The sequence below is a fragment of the Mixophyes fleayi genome, chromosome 8, assembly GCF_038048845.1.
Source record: "Mixophyes fleayi isolate aMixFle1 chromosome 8, aMixFle1.hap1, whole genome shotgun sequence".
Taxonomy (NCBI): Eukaryota; Metazoa; Chordata; class Amphibia; order Anura; family Limnodynastidae; genus Mixophyes; species Mixophyes fleayi.
The window spans coordinates 59,087,578-59,105,054 of NC_134409.1; the positions used below are offsets into that span (position 1 = coordinate 59,087,578).

At 41.7% G+C, this 17,477-nt stretch overlaps 1 protein-coding gene across 2 annotated transcripts in view; it reads right to left on the reverse strand.

Annotated features, from left to right (window-relative positions):
* Nucleotides 1-11,562, reverse strand: part of LOC142099297 (complement factor H-like) — a 359,733-nt gene extending 348,171 nt beyond the window's left edge. For both annotated transcript variants that reach the window (XM_075182616.1, XM_075182615.1), the window contains exon 1: nt 11,347-11,562. In XM_075182616.1, coding sequence (XP_075038717.1) covers nt 11,347-11,419 — 73 coding nt within the window. In that variant the 5' untranslated portion in view covers nt 11,420-11,562. The remainder of the gene's footprint in view (nt 1-11,346) is intronic.
* Nucleotides 11,563-17,477: the final 5,915 nt, after the last annotated feature.

Here is a 17,477-nt window from a genome sequence, read left to right on the forward strand (position 1 = left end):
TTTTTTTTTTCCACTCCTACACTATTATTAACCTCAATAACATTCATTTCCACTCATTTCCAGTCTATTCTGAACACCTCACACCTCACAATATTGTTTTTGGGCCAAAAGGTTGCACCGAGGTAGTTGGATGTCTAAGCTAAGCGACACAAGTGGGCGGCACAAACACGTGGCCCATCTAGGAGTGGCACTGCAGTGGCAGACAGGATGGCAGTTTTAACAGCTAGGTCCCAAAGAGCACATAATGCCAAAAAAAGAGGTGCAAGATGGAAATGTCTTTGGGTCCTCCCACCCACCCTTATGTTGGTGAAATAGGACATGCGCACTTTAACAAACCAATCATTTCAGCGACAGGGCCTACCAAACTACTGTGGCTGAAATGATTGGTTTGTTTGGGCCCCCACACTAAAAAAGCTATTCATCTCTCCCTGTACAAACTAAACTGGCTCTACTGAGGCAAGATGTCGTCCTCATCCTCATCCTCTGATTCCTCACCCCCTACAGTGTGTACTTCCTCATCTTCACACATTATCAATTCTTCTCAACATTTTGCGGAAGCAACCTCCTTCGCCACTCACTGACCAGGTTCCCCGCTGCACTAAAAACTCTTTCAAGGTACACACTGGAGGGGAGACAACTCAGGTAAAATAGAGCCAGTTTGTACAGGGGCTTCCAAACTGCCTTTTTTTCCTGCCAGTAAAAGTAAGGACTGTCTGACATGTCTACTTGGATGGTGTCAGCAAAGTAATCCTCCACCATTTTTTCAATGGTGACAGCATCCAATGCAGCGACAGTAGACATGTAAGCAATGGTTGGCAGGTCCTTCAGTCCGGACCAGATGTTGTCTGCATCCCGGCCAGCAGGTCGTTTAGGAAATCTCAGCTGTTTCCTCGCAGCCACAGGTGTGGAAGAAAATTATTTTTTTTTATACTGCAGGAACAGTGAACGTAGTTAAATATTGCAGTACTAATTTTTTTTGACTGCAGGAACATGAACGTAGTTAAATATTGCAGTACTAATTTTTTTTGACTGCAGGAACCGTGAACGTAGTTAAATATTGCAGTACTAATTTTTTTATACTGCAGGAACAGTGAAAGTAGTTAAATATTTCAGTACAAATTCCTTTATACTGCAGGAACAGTGAACGTAGTTAAATATTGCAGTACTAATTATTTTTTACTGCAGGAACAGTGAACGTAGTTAAATATTGCAGTACTAATTCTTTTTTTACTGCAGGAACAGTGAACGTTGTACTGCAGTACTAATTCTTTTATACTGCAGAAACAGTGAACGTAGTTAAATATTGCAGTACAAATTCCTTTTTACTGCAGGAACAGTGAACGTAGTTAGATATTGCAGTAGTATTTTTTTTATACTGCAGGAACAGTGAACGTAGTTATATATTGCAGTAGAAATTCCTTTTTACTGCAGGAACAGTGAACGTAGTTAGATATTGCAGTAGTATTTTTTTTATACTGCAGGAACCGTGAACGTAGTTATATATTGCAGTAGAAATTCTTTTTTACTGCAGGAACAGTGAGCGTAGTTAGATATTGCAGTAGAAATTAATTTTTTACTGCAGGAACAGTGAACGTTGTTTTGCAGTACTAATTATTTTATACTGCAGGAAAAGTGAACGTAGTTAATTATTGCAATACAAATTTTTTTATACTGCAGGAACAGTGAACGTAGTTAAATATTGCAGTACTAATTCTTTTTTACTACAGGAACAGTGAACGTTGTATTGCAGTACTAATTCTTTTATACTGCAGGAACAGTGAACGTAGTTAAATATTGCAGTACAAATTCCTTTTTACTGCAGGAACAGTGAACGTAGTTAGATATTGCAGTACTAATTTTTTTATACTGCAGGAACAGTGAACGTAGTTATATATTGCAGTAGTATTTTTTTTATACTGCAGGAACAGTGAACGTAGTTAGATATTGCAGTAGAAATATTTTTTTTACTGCAGCAACAGTGAACGTTGTATTGCAGTACTAATTCTTTTATACTGCAGGAACAGTGAACGTAGTTAAATATTGCAATACTAATTTTTTTTATACTGCAGGAACAGTGAACGTAGTTAAATATTGCAGTACTAATTCTTTTTTACTACAGGAACAGTGAATGTTGTATTGCAGTACTAATTCTTTTATACTGCAGGAACAGTGAACGTAGTTAAATATTGCAGTACAAATTCCTTTTTACTGCAGGAACAGTGAACGTAGTTAGATATTGCAGTACTAATTTCGTTATACTTTTTTCATAATTTTTTTAGAATTGTTTTATACCAATGGACTTAGCAGGACAGAGCACAGGACACAGCACCACTGGATTCAGCAGGACAGAGCACAGGACACAGCACCACTGGACTCAGCAGGACAGAGCACAGGACAAAGCACCACTGGACTCAGCAGGACAGAGCACAGGACACAGCACCACTAACAAAACCCAATCTCCCACTTCCCTAAACAATGCCCGAGTGAAGATGGCGGCGGCAAGCGGGGAATTTATAGAATCCGAGTATCGCGAGATCCGACGGCGGGATTTGGACTCTTAGCCTCGTTTTCAGTTTTTCTCAGCGGCGGAAATACCCGAACAGTGCTCGGATCGCCCTCGGATCCGCACTGTTCGGGTGGGCTCGGATCGGGATAATCCGAGTCCGCTCATCGTTACTGAATATCATGATAAATATAACTAAACTGGAAAATTAATGATTTTATCAATTGTGAGACTCCAGCAATCATCTATTGCCTGATGAGTCTATGTAGTAAATATTATATATACTGTCTGCATAACATTAAGACCACAGTGACTCCTTAGGGACTATCAGCAATGTTGCATCAGATATATTGAAAATGAAATAGTTGATCGGAGTCGACATGGTGGTCATCCAAAAGATCTGAAGGCATTTGGTATAGGGCTAGTAACCTTGGGAATTATGAGAGGCGATTTGACTCAGTAACTGCTAAAAAGATAAAGCAGATTAATTTTTTGATGCGAACAACGTAACTAAGAAGTATAAATGAAAATAACAGTTAAGCAGGCGTTCTAAGTTTGAAAACCCATTATATTTTAACTTTTTAAAATATATATTTTAGTTAATTATAAGTATTGTTACTATTTTTGAGACTTTACTAATTTTCAATAATTCATCTGTTTATCTTCAATATAGTATAATTTTCTTTTAGGTAACACTTATAACATTACAAGAAATATTTCTTCCACATATTTATTTTATAGTATAATCCAGTGCTCAAAGTGGGCTGTAATACGGTGGTATGCATACCGTCACTTCTCCTACTGCCTTTATTGTAAAGCTATCAAATTCCTTTCACATTTTCCATACCACCACTTCTACATTTAAACTTTAACTACTGGAATTATCATTATATGCACATTTATATGTTTGATAGTTATGTGCTCACATATAATTACATATCATTTTTACATAATTTTATTTCAGACTTTTAGAAAAAACTTTTTATGCAATATATCATATACTATTTACACATATTTATGAGATGTAAAACAATGATCACTTCTGTGACTAAATTACTACTAAATAACTTTTGGTAAAAATTTATTTAAAGCAAATAGCGCAGGACACTTATTTATGTAATTGCACGTGCACTTATTTTTGATATTGTGTATATTGTGAGATAGGAAATCATTATTTCTGAGACCAGGGAAATAAATGTGTCTCTAGTTTAACCTTGCTATTGGATATGCCTATTTCTGATGTATATATCTGATACAATGAGCCTGTGTTTACCAAGCCTTTGGTGTATTGTGATGTGGGGAAGTCGCTTGTTTTGTTTTTTTTGTTGTTCTGTGGAAATGTGTATTCGGCGACTGTCTGAAGTATTCATGTCAGTCAGACCTTTTGACTTGCTAGTGAGTCTCCTGCCTCTGAAATAAGATCCAGGAAATCACAGCAAGGTTTTTTTAAAATTTCATAGCTAAGTATAAATATTAGTGGCTTTGCAATGCACGTAAATCCATGTTTGTGTAAATAGAGTACATCCTGATTCTAAAAATAGACTATTTCGGAACTGTATAAAAGATGAGCTGTGTGAGCATGTAAGTGGTCTTCTGATTTTTCATCTGACCTGATCATACTATCTTCCACCAGCGTGTGAGAGCAAATAAACATCTTGCTTCAAAGACCTGCTTGGAAACATCTTCAATATTGCTGTATTCCTGTGATCTACAGATTAGACCCTAAATCTAATCCGTTCTCCGGCTGTCTTTGAGGTTTGGACCCAAACGTTTCCAGTTCCACCGCTCTGCCTTCTACCCAGCAGCCATGGTCAATGTGATAGGCCAGGGGGGATCCATTCACAGCAACCCGGATCCATAGTAAGAGGTCCAGAGTTACCAGCCCAGGTACACCAGCAACGAGACATGCTAGCAGCGTCAGTTACACAGAAGAAACCCGGTTCTGGATGCCGGTATAGGAGTCCAGTGGTGGCAGCTCGTGTAAACCCTTCCTACTGTGGCAAGAGGGCACCTTTGGGTTTACGAAAGGGAACGGTGGCAAAGTAAGCCAACTCGGTTCCCAGCAATAACAGACAGGGTGGCATAGGTGGTCCATCCTGTCACAGATTTCTGGTGGCAAGCGGTGGGATTACCGCAGGCGGCTTTTCGGGAACCAATCATTAGAGCCGCGTTATTCAAGAGAGGAATAACTGCAGCCAGGAGAACGCACAGGATGTCTGATTACACCAACATGTCCAGTGCAGATCTCTAGACTCTGTGCAGTGCCAAGGGCATTGACATCAGCCATTTCGCCAAACAGGGCGGATATGAGAGAGGCGCTGAGGGAATGGCACCAACAGCATGGTACCCCAGACGCCCAGACAGCAGAGATTCCTGTTCAACAGACAGCAATGACGTCTACCCACCAGACTTCACCCGTACCACCAGCCCTTCTATCCTACGATGAGCGCAAGACTGCAGGGCTAAAGATCCAGCTGGTGGCCTTAGGGGACAATGCATCTGCAGCTGAGCGGGCACAGGTCATCGAGGCATGTCATCAAGAGGAAAGGACACCAGCCATGCAGCTCAGGGGGAGGCGCTCCCTAGAGGATCAGGACTGTTATCTTTACCGTGCCTTAATTTGAGGAGTGTGTTGGTAATATTGATGAGCACCTGCAGGTATTTGAAAGGACCTGCAGGCTACACCCTGTACCCAGAGAGGGATGGGTTAAGCATCTGGTGCCCACACTGCAAGGATGCGCAGTGGAGGCCTACCGAGGGGTGCTCACCGAGGACTGTGCGGACTATGATATAGTAAAAAGGGCACTCCTTAAACGGTACACTATTACCCCAAAGACCTATCGTCTGAAGTTCTGGGAATTTACAAAGGACTTCCTCGCCACTCATGAGGAGTTTGCCAACCTGTTGCGGGAGTCAGCCAGAAAGTGGGTGTGCGTGGCAGGTGCCCAGACCGTGGATGATGTAAAAGACTTAATATGCCAAGAGCAGTTTCACCGATGGTGCCCACTGGAAGTGACAGAATGGGTGCTGGACAGGAAGCCAGGCACCTTGGAAGCAGCCGCACAGCTGGCGGATCAGTATGTGGCAGTGAGGCCACACTGGCAGAAGTACCAGGTTAACAACCAATACCAAAGGACTGTAAAATCAGAGAATCTCTACTCACCCCCAAATGCAAGTACCTAACCCTTTGGGTACCCCTTGCCAGCCACTGCCCCGCCCTGTCCCTGGGAGTTATCAGCGACCATTGGAGCCCAGGCTGGAGAGAAAGTGCTACAGCTGCGGAAAAATCAGCAATTTAAGGATGGACTGTTCCACAGCCCCAGCACCCCAGACTCGTGCTACTAATCTGAGTCCTGGGGCCCGGATAACTTGCTTAACTGGTGAAGGTGAACCATGAGAGACTGTTTCCACCCTTGCCAGCCCAGTGGAATGGGGTGTGTCTGAAGGTGACTCAGCGGAGAGAGTGTCCTATGTGTTTAAAAGACCCCCTAAAAACATGTGGAGAAACCTGCAGCCGGTCCAAGTGGGACCCCTGCAGGGTGAAGGACTAAGAGACTCAGGGGCCTCAATTACTGTTGTGAGTCCCCATCTTATTGATCCTGCTGCAGTATTGCAGGATCGCACTGCCAAGGTTACTGTGGCAGATGGACTGGAAAAAGAAGTGCCTGTAGCAAGGGTGTTTCTGGACTGGGGAGATGGCCAGGAGTTGCGAGATGTTGCTGTTATGGATGGCCTCCCAACTGATGTGATTTTGGGTAACAATGTTTGGGTTGGAATTGTGACTGCATTTCTGAACACTCTTACCCGGAGCCAAGCTGCTAAGCTACAGTCATCAGGATCTACATCTGCACAGCCCAGCCCAGAGGAAAAGACCACAGCTGCTAGACAACAGTCATCACCTGCAACCACCGCTTCAGCCAGCCCAGAGGAAAAGATCACATCTGCTCTTTCTTCAGGAAACAGCCAGCCCTTTGCCTCTGGAAAGACTACGTCCCCTAGCAACGCAGAGGATGAAGTCTCTTGCCAACCTGATCTTGTGGGGGTGCCCGGTGATGCTCCTGTACCTAGCAGTATGCCAACTCCAGCGGTGAGTAGAGATGACCACAGTGACACCCCTTGACTGACCCTACTTTGACTGACCCTAGTCACCACAGCATAGACCCCCCTGCAGCGTATCCTGACTTAGACGATAGTGAGGGCCGCAGGGAAGAGTTCAGGGCAGCACAGCTCTCTGATCCATCACTGGAAGGCATGAGGCGCCAGGCTGGCGGCAGCCTTCCAGCGAGGGAGGTAGGGAGTGTGACCTGGCGTAAAGGGTTGTTGTACCATGTATCTAGTAAGGTAGATGGGGATAGACCAGTCTGGGAACAAGTTCAACTGGTGGTACCACTGGGCTTTTGTGCGCAACTAAGGGCAGTTGCTTATGAAATCCCTATGGAGGGACACCAAGGCACAGATCGAACACTGAAGCGCCTGACATAGCACTTTTTCTGGCCTGGAATGTCTGATGACGTCCTGGCCTACTGTAAGTCCTGTGATGTGTGTCAGCATCTTGGGCACCCCAATGTCCGTGCTCCCCTCAAGTCCTTGCCAATAATTGGGGAACCTTTTCAGTGAGTGGCTGTGGACATAGTAGGTCCCCTGCCTGTGCCCATGTCTGACACTTACCCCTTGCCCTGTTCTAATGGTTCTGTAAATGAGCTAGGCAGAGTTCAGGGTTACCTAGAGGACATTTCCAATTTCAGTAAGATTTGGGAAGATAATCTAGAGCAAATAGGGCTGGTGTTAGGGAAGATGGGGTGGGCATTCTTGACTGTTAGGACAGAGAAGTGTCAGATGAGGATGTCAGAGGTACAGTACCTGGGTGATCATGTGGGGGGAGGAAGGGTTAGGTCAGAACCAGCTAAGTTAGAGACAACCCGAGACTAGACCCAGCCCACGACCCAGTTACATGTACATGTTACAATCTTAACGATTGCAGGGGCTTACAGACGTTCTGTCCCAGACTTTAGTACTGTAGCGAAGCCCCTAACAGATCTCACTAAGAATAAACTCTCCAAAATAGTTGACTGGAAACCCGTTTGTGAGCTGGAATTTCACTAATTTAGTTAAGTTTGTGCTCCAGTACTGTTGACGCCTACTTATGACAAGGACTTTATTGTGCAAACTGATGCATCACAGTATGGACTGGAAGCAGTACTTAGCCAGGTGGGGCCTAATGGGCAGGAGCACCACGTGGCCTATTTGAGCAGAAAACTGCAAAACTGGGAGGTGGGGTATGCCACAATTGAGAAGGAATGTTTGGCCATTGTGTGGGCAGTGAAAAAACTACAACCTTATTTGTATGGACGACATTTTACTGTGGTGACTGATCATAATCCTTTAAAGTGGCTACAACACACCTCAGTGGAGAATGGCCGGTTGTTGCGCTAAAGCCTTGTACTTCAAATTTATGAATTTGACATAATTCACAAGCAAGGAAAGGCTTGCAGCAATGCGATTGGACTGTCTCGGCAGGAAGAGCCGGATCCTCCGAATCACCTCCGGTAACCCTAGGATACTGCGGACCGGGAGCCAAATCGTTGGACATGGCACCCTGGTTGCCGCATGGACAAGAGGGGGGAGGGGTGTGACTGGATCACTACTAAATAACTTTTGGTAAAAATTTATTTAAAGCAAATAGCGCAGGACACTTATTTATGTAATTGTATGTGCACTTATTTTTGATATTGTGTATATTGTGAGATAGGAAATCGTTATTTCTGAGACCAGGGGAAGAAATTTGTCTCTTGTTTAACCTTGCTATTGGATATGCCTATTTCTGATGTATATATCTGATACAATGAGCCTGTGTTTACCAAGCCTTTGGTATATTATGATGTGAAGAAGGGGCTTATTTTGTTTTTATTGTTGTTCTATGGAAATGTGTATTTGGCGACTGTCTGAATTATTCATGTCAGTCAGACCTTTTGACTTGCTAGTGAGTCTCCTGAAATAAGATCCAGGAAATCACAGCAAGGATTTTAAGAATTTCATAGCTAAGTATAAATATTAGTGGCTTTGCAATGCATGTAAATCCATGTTTGTGTAAATAGAGTACATCCTGATTTTAAAAAGATGAGCTGTGTGGGCATGTAAGTGTTCTTCTGATTCTTCATCTGACCTTATCACACTGGTATCTTCCACCAGTGTGTGAGAGAAAATAAACATCTTGCTTCAAAGACCTGCTTGGAAACATCTTCAATATTGCTGTATTCCTGTGATCTACAGATTAGACCCTAAATCTAATCCGTTCTCCGGCTGTATCTGAGGTTTGGACCCAAGCGTTTCCAGTACCACCGCTCTGCCTTCTACCCATCATCCCTGGTCAATGTGATAGGCCAGGGGGATCCATTCAAAGCAACCCGGATCCATAGTAAATGGTCCAGAGTTACCAGCCCAGGTACACCAGCAACGAGACACACTAGCAGCATCAGTTACGCAGAAGAAACCCGGTTCTGGATGCCGGTATAGGAGTCCAGTGGTAGCAGCTCATGTAAGCCCCTCCTACTGTGGCAAGAGGGCACATTTGGGATAACAAAAGGGAACGGTGGCAAAGTAAGCCCAGCCGGTTCCCAGCAACAACAGACAGGGTGGCATAGGCGGTCCATCCTGTCACAACTTCACAATCACCTTCCACACTTTATATATTTTTTACTTTAATTTCTCACATCTAATTTTTCACATCTATTTTAATTTAAATATGCGTTTCTTACAGAGTAATAATTGAGTAATAATTGATTATTGATCAATAATCATAATTCAATCACCTGAATTTCCACTTTTTTTATTCATTTCTTTATTTATAATTTATATCACCATATTTAAGATTTTAGAATAATTTATACTTTTATTTATTATTTTTTTAAATTATTTAATTCATTAATAACCTATTCTTCCACATACATCTCTCCCTTGTATTATTCCATATATGACCCCTTTAACCTCATTATTTCTATTAGGCTCAAAGTATTTTGGAATCTTCAGCTCATTGACACTCCTCTTTGGAGTCCATGGACGTTATTCATACATAACATACAATACATGGTTTTGATTGCCTCGTCCCCTTTAAATAGCACCAACTCACACATTCCATTGAAGAAGCTCTGTTGCGAAATGTAGAAAGTGAACCAATGTTGATTATGACATCGCTGTTTGGTGACACCCTGGCTGACCAATGCTTTGCAGTAACATATATTTACCCCAATCCTAAATAATATTTGTGTGTATGCACTTCTCTCTTAGTAAGGAAGGTGACAGCTACCATATGACAGGAGCGACAGAGTCTCGGTGACTAGCAGTCACATCAACTGATTATATTTGAATACTTTTTATCTCTGCTTTTATCATATTTGAGATATAATAGCCCCTAAATGTAATTGCACATTTTTTTTTAATTTGGAAAAATCTGCAGTGGCACATGATAACTTTTAGGCTGGGTAAACATTAAAGAAAATTTCTCCCTATGCAATATCGTTAACGAACTACAAAAAAAAGTCTAGATCAGCATGCCAATTCATTTTTACACACTAAACACGTTTTACAAGATTTACATTCAGATCTGTGCTCTTCATCTGTCATAACCATTGGTTGAAAAGATTGTGACTCTGCAAACCCCATAGAGATCTATGGACACTGCTGGTCGTGAGTGCATACACACTGCAGAATTGGAACAAAATTGGTCCCTCGTTAAACAAGATTTGTAGTCTGGTTTAAAAATCAACCAAAGCTATACAATGTGCTTTGGAGCGATAATCGTTCATCCTTGGAGTGTACTCACTAATGCGATATCGGGCTGAACGATCATTTATCGTGTGATTGGCTGAAAAACCTGTAGTGTGTACACAGCTTAAATCTGAGAAGCCATAGTCAGACCATTGTTCCTTCCTGAATATCCTTGCAAATCTAGTGTGTACCAGCCCTAGGTTTCTATTCATTGTAACCTAATTCTGGAAGTTATGGGAAGCTGCTGAAGAGGACAATGAGAGAATTTAGGCAGAGAAATCAGATTTTTTTTTTTCAAGTACACAGGCCTCTTGTCATACTTTAACCCACAGAGTCTACAAATACAAAACAGACTGAGCTAGCCTGAAGGACCTTCAGTGAGAGGATGGGACATTTAAGGGAGCATCCAGATGTCTACCATCTCAATGCAGTACATTACAGCAGCACCACCCTCAACCTTTCCTAGCACATACATTCAATTATTTATTAAAGTCTAAGTTTATGCTGCTTTTACTGTAGTGGTACAATTTATGTGTTTTTACAAATTATCTTTGTCTTTGGCTAATTGCCCTCATTCACCAGCATTGAGGACCCTGATTCATACAGCACAATGTGGACCATTGGTACCTACGATCAGATATAACTGCTGGGGCAAGTAGTACACCCACTACTTACACTGGACTTAATTGGGTTTATGCTTGCCCTTAATCCAAACAGTGTGTTGACATTACTTAATATGACATTTATGATATACTATTATTTATATTATTTTGCTTCAATATTTTCATTCTTATATTATATAGTACTTTGTAAAATAACATGTAAAATATATTTTACTCAATATATTATTATTCTCTTTACTTCCCACAATTTCTACACTATATTTTTGTAAACTTTTCAAGTACACATTTTCTCAACAATTAAAATGTTGCAATCATACATATTATCTTAATAAATATGCATACAACTAATTGAACTTAAAATATCTCACAATCATGGTGGTGGCAAGTTATGAACTTTAAATAATAAATCCTTCACTTTTTATAAAGGAAAGCTATATGAGACAGGTACTGCCTTACCTTTCTCCAGTGTTGGTGCTGCTTTACAGGATAGGACAGATGTAAGAAGAAGAAGGAATCCTAATAAAGACATCTTGTAATCAACATTAATAGAACATCTGTTTTTCACACTTGTCTCTTCTGTTGCAGTAGACCCAAAGTAAAAAAGCAACTAGCAGATTGAGGGGTTTTTGCTTATATCTCTTACTAAATGAACAGGGATCTTCTTTTAATTGTAGTTGTGTTACAATCACCCTCCCACAGTCAATGTTTTTTTGAAGAGAACAGTAAATAAGTGGCTTATTGAACAAATATTTGCTTTGTGATAATGTGGATAGCATGTTTATCTTTGGTGTTTAAGCAAAACCTTAGGCATTTTTAGAAGAAATCATTACAAAATATCTTTGTACTTGTTAGAAAAACACAGAGCCAAGGTTGGAGGATTTTTTTTGTTTTCCAATTTGAAAAAGTACATTGTTTACTACATACTGTTATTCCACAAATTGAAAATGGATATCTATTAAAATAATGACTTTTTAATGTTAGATATTAGATTGTAAAAGATATTTAAAATGATTTGAACATCCTGCAAAACATGTTAGCTAATAGGTTTTTGGTATAAAAATCATGCATTGTGCAGGGCTTCATTTAAATAAAGCATGATGTGTGTTCAAATAGTGAACTTGTTACTAATCTAGCTGCTTACCTGTGGTAGCTGCAATTAAAGGCAAGCATTGAGATTAGTAAAGAGTGCACTATTTCATATTTGCAAGGATATTAATGAAGGAAGAAAGGTCTGACTAAGGCTAAGTACACACTGACCTGATGAGTGCAGGAATAACCTCCAATCGGCCGAAATACCACTGTTCTGTCAGATATCGTCTTAGTATGTATACTTACACGATGATTGAAAGTTTTCCCAAAGTAATTATCATCATTTTATTTGGTTGGTCGTACTGTTTGATATTGTCGCAACAATCCCCTTCCGATACAGCAGTGTGTATGCACTAACACGACTGTCAGCCAATAGTGGATCTCAGTGTGACAGGTCTCATTACAATATGTGTCCGCTGTCATCTTCCTGCTGTATCTGCCGGCTACCTGGCATTTTCATTCAAATGAATTAATTTTCTGGGTTATGTGACTCATGTCGTAAAATAACTTGCGACGTTGTGTATATCGGGAAGTGCAGACTGCAATTTTAGAAATTAAAGGTATGACTGCAAAATACACATACAATTTGGTCTTCTCCAGGGACCCCCGCAAGAGGGTATGGGTTTAGCGGCCCCAGGAGAGTGTGGCAGGTTCAACGGAATTCAGCAACACAGATGTGATGGAGTGATGCCCTGAGGATGATGGAGGAGACACAAGGAAGGAGGTGCAATAGTCTGAGAACTGCAGCGTATTACCATTGGAATGGTGGAGGATGAACAGCAGTCAGCAGGACAGGATGCCAGGAGGCTGTAGCGATGATCTGCGGACTGCAGAATGTTACCACTGGAATGGTGGAGGATGGCAGCAGACAGCAGGACAGGACACCAGGAGGCAGTAGCGATGATCTGCGGACTGCAGAATGTTACCACTGGAATGGTGGAGGATGGCAGCACACAGCAGGACAGGGCCCCAAGAGGTCTATTAACAGGAAGATCCAAGGGAAAATAAGGATCAAGAACAGGCACTGAGATTAAGGGGAAGAAGCTTTAAATAGAGGCTGGTAGTCAGGGACCCAATAGGGGAGGAGATGATGTGATAAGGCTTAAGTCGAGCCTGCGCATGCGCATACCCAGTTAAGATGTTGATCGGCCGCAGCGGAATAAGGACGCCGGCAGGGAGATAAGTGAGCCGGGTCTCGGTTTAGCCGAACTGAAGACCCGGCGAGTGACAGTGCTGATTAATTGAGTGTGAAAGAATGAAGAGTAGACAAGCAGTGGCTTCTGGCTGTTTTAATACCATATTATAGTATATATAGTATATACATCTGAATTATTTAGTGGAAAAAAAAGCAGGGTGCTGTTTGACTGATCAGCACACCCCAAAAAACAAATATATTTCTTGCTTTTAAAATCCGCAAGTGTTCCAATCTGAAAGCAATTGTGTAAGGAGCATTATCAGTGAAATCTGAACTATTTAGTGGACAAAAAACAGTGAGCTGTGAATGACCTAGCACTGGGCACACACTATGGAATACACACTATGGAATTAAAATCTATTCACCACCATTAAGTTTCACTCTATTTTTATTTTTGCATACAGCTAATTAGTTGATTCATTTTCACAGCACTTTTTCACAGGTTATTAATATGATGATAGATTTCACTACTATAATAAATTATCACCCACAAAATAAATCACTATTCTCACAACTATTGATTTATTTTTATATATTTAAAGGCTTATATTTTCTCCTACTAACAGTAATAGCAATTAGCTAATGATTGAAAACAGCTGTCAGAATGCCGGCAATATACTGTTTAATAGCTCTCTCCCCCTATCAGGTTCACTAAAGAATACTGAAGAAGTTGATCAGTGGCTTATTAAGACTGACATATTTTTGTATGAACAAATAAGAGGGTGAACTATAAGCTGATATCTCACATTCATTAGAGTAATAGGGCCTGCGTCATTAATGAGAGCAAAGTATAAAGAGGAGTAACTTTGCACCTGGGCAAAACCATGTTGCATTGGAGGGGGAGGTGAATTTAAAATGTGGGGACAGATTTAAAGTTGGAGTAGGGAATGTCCTAGATCAACTTTAAATTTCATTATAAAAATAAAGCTATTGAGTATTTGTGTACTAGAAGAAACAGCCATTGTTTAACTTATGTGTAAAATAATAAACTAATTTGCACCCCTTGCATTCTAACAAGGTTTGTCCCGGAGAAGATTTACTCCTTTCCTTACTGACTCAGGTCCATAGTCTGAATATATTACAACTAACGGCAACAAAGAGATTAGAGTGATTTAATTAAAAAAAACACTGAGCAGATATGAAGTATATGATAACGGCATATAATTAGTATTAGATGGGAGATAACAAAACTGATTAATGAACCATTTTTAGGTGAAGAGATGAGATTATGACATCTCCAGCACTATTAGTATAACACTGTGAGATTAACAGCATAGCAGATACGGGCAGTGAAATTTAGAACACAACCTTGGAAATACAATCTGCTACACATATATGAAATGATTCAATGTTCCTTCCAAATAACCCCAACTCTTGGGAATAATGATTCTCCTGGATCTACCTGTTAAATGTGAGAACACACAATCTGCTTTATTAATGAAAATTAGTGCAAGTTATTAATAGCTCAGCAGACACAGGCTACAAATTTAGAGAATTTCCTTGAAAACACAATCTGCTGAATGCATAGTAAAAAATCAATGAATTCCCAGGATTGGGAATAATATTTTTTTTCTCTGGTTTATTAAAGAGAACCTATTTCACATACAGACATATGTCTGACAAACAGTAACCAATAGATAAAATACATAAAGGAACCAATCATCACCATAGTTAAAAGAGAGTTAACAAACACACTTGGAGAGAAACATAGTAATTTAATTGTTTGATAACAAATGAAACAGTCACTTTTTTAGATGTAAGGAATTACTTGAAATAATTAGTAGATGACCAAAATAGTCACAACACAAACATATAAAAATATTGTTCTACAGGTATTACAATATAAAATCTGAATATAAGCATTTCAGCTTATAGAGACACTTAAGATATACTCTGATCTGAACAAATCGATTTGTTTGTGCAAAGGATGTTCTAAATAAGGGCCCTGGACAGACTAGGGGGCCCGGACAGACCTCTTCATCTGTCCGGACTCCCTGGACTGTCCGGGTACCTCAGTCTGACCGACCGTACTGCCCCTTCTTCTCTCATGCTGCAGCTCCCAGGTTCTGATAGGCTGGTAGCGCATCACTTTGACATCATCACTGTGCGCCTCGCTCTCAGTCTGTCAGTAACCGGGAACTGCAGCATCACGGAGGAGAAGTTAATTGGGTATTCATTTGATAGGGGAGGGGGAGGGGCAGATAGAAGAGGGGGAGGAAATTTACTGTTATTGCAGGGAGGGGAGAGGGGGACATTAACTGTGATTGGGGGGGGGGGAGAGGGGCAAATTTACTTTGATTGTTGGAGGGAGAGGGGTACATTTACTGTGATTGGGTGAGGACATTTACTTTGGGGGGAAGGGAGAGGGGAGCATTTACTTTGGGAAGAGGGGAACATTTGCTATGGTTGCAGTGAGGGGAGAGGGGGACATTCACTTTCGGGGGAGGGGAGAGGGGGACATTTGCTATGATTGTGGAGAGGGGGGACATTTACTGCGATCGTGGGGGAATCAGGGGAACATTCACTTTGGGGTGAGGTGAGGGGAGAGGTGTACATTTACTGTGATTTGGAGGGAGAGGGAAATATGTGATTGTGGGGAGGGGAGAGGGGGACATTCACTTTGGGGGGAGGGGAGAGGGGGACATTTGCTGTGAATGTGAATTTGGGGAGGGAGAGAAGGCCATTTACTGTGACTGGGGGGGGGGGACATTCACTTTGGGGTGAGGGGAGGTGAGAGGGGTACATTTACTGTGATTTGGAGGGAGAGGGAAATATGTGATTGCGGGGAGGGGAGAGGGGGACATTCACTTTGGGGGGAGGGGAGAGGGGGACATTTGCTGTGAATGTGAATTTGGGGAGGGAGAGAAGGCCATTTACTGTGACTGGGGGGGGGGGGGACATTCACTTTGGGGTGAGGGGAGGTGAGAGGGGTACATTTACTGTGATTGAGGGGGAGAGGGGAACATTTACTTTGGGGGAGGGGAGAGGGGAACATTTGCTGTGATTGCGAGGAGGGGAGAGGGGAACATTTACTTTTGGGGGAGGGGAGAGGGGAACATTTGCTGTGATTGCGGGGAAGTGTGAGAGGGACATTTACTGTGATTGGGGGAGGGAAACATTTACTTTGTGGGAGGGGAAAGGGGGGCATTCACTTTGGGGGAGGAGAGAAAGGAACATTCGCTGTGATTGCGGGGAGGGGAGAGGGGGGCATTTACTGTAATTGGGGGAGGGGAGAGGGGAACATTTGCTGTGATTGGGGGAGAAGGGAACATTTACTTTGGGGGAGGGGAGAGGGGAACATTTGCTGTGATTGTGAGGAGGGAAGAGGGGAACATTTACTGTGATTGGGGGAGAGGGGAACATTTACTTTGGGGGGAGGTGAGAGGGGAACATTTACTGTGATTGCGGGGAGGGGAGAGGGGGACATTGACTGTAATTGGGGGGACATGTACTTTAAGGGGGGGGCACATTTACTGTGATGCGGGAATAGGGGGAGGCATGTATTGTGATGATGGATTGGCAAAAAGGGTGGGGGGCACATGTATGGGGAGGGGAGGCCCTGCCAGATAAATTAGTACTGGGTCCCACAGTTTCTGATGGCAGTCCTGGGTGCAAACTAGTTTATTATTTTGCTCATAAGTTAAAAAACTGGCTGTTTTTTCATGTAGTGAGGGGAAAAGGCAAAAGTACAAAAGCAACACCTCTGGTGAGCCAGAGGCACTGTAAGGCTGATACAATAGTAACAGAGTCCAATATAGTCTGGCAGACAGAAGCTAAGAGACAAAGCAGCATCCTGGGGCGACGATGGCAGATCCTGACAGATTTATTGCTAAGTAAAGTATTACCTGACAAACTTATTTTTATTTCCAGAAAAGCAACGATCTCAGCTGACCTACTATTACTATTGCTGTGTTTCGGCTAAACACATATTTTGTTTTCATATTTTGAAAACATTGTGCAGAGATTTATTTTTTTAGGAGCACTTTATTATATAGTGGAATGTGTGTGGCATGCCTCACCAATAACAGTACATGAACCACCTTTGCACTGAATAGTCAAAGTTACAAAATAAAACAGTTTATAAACTGTCGCACAAATAATATTGTATACCTCATAGAATGTAGTTGTGGCACGATCTATGAATGAGGCACATCTAATCCTAAATAGCTGCATCATGGAGCATATGCGCAATGCAAAAAGAGGCCTTGAGAGTCACTCGACATCTCTACATTTTAAGAATAAACACAACTGTTTCATTGGACATAAAGTATAAAAAAATTATTGGGAAATTAATACATAGATG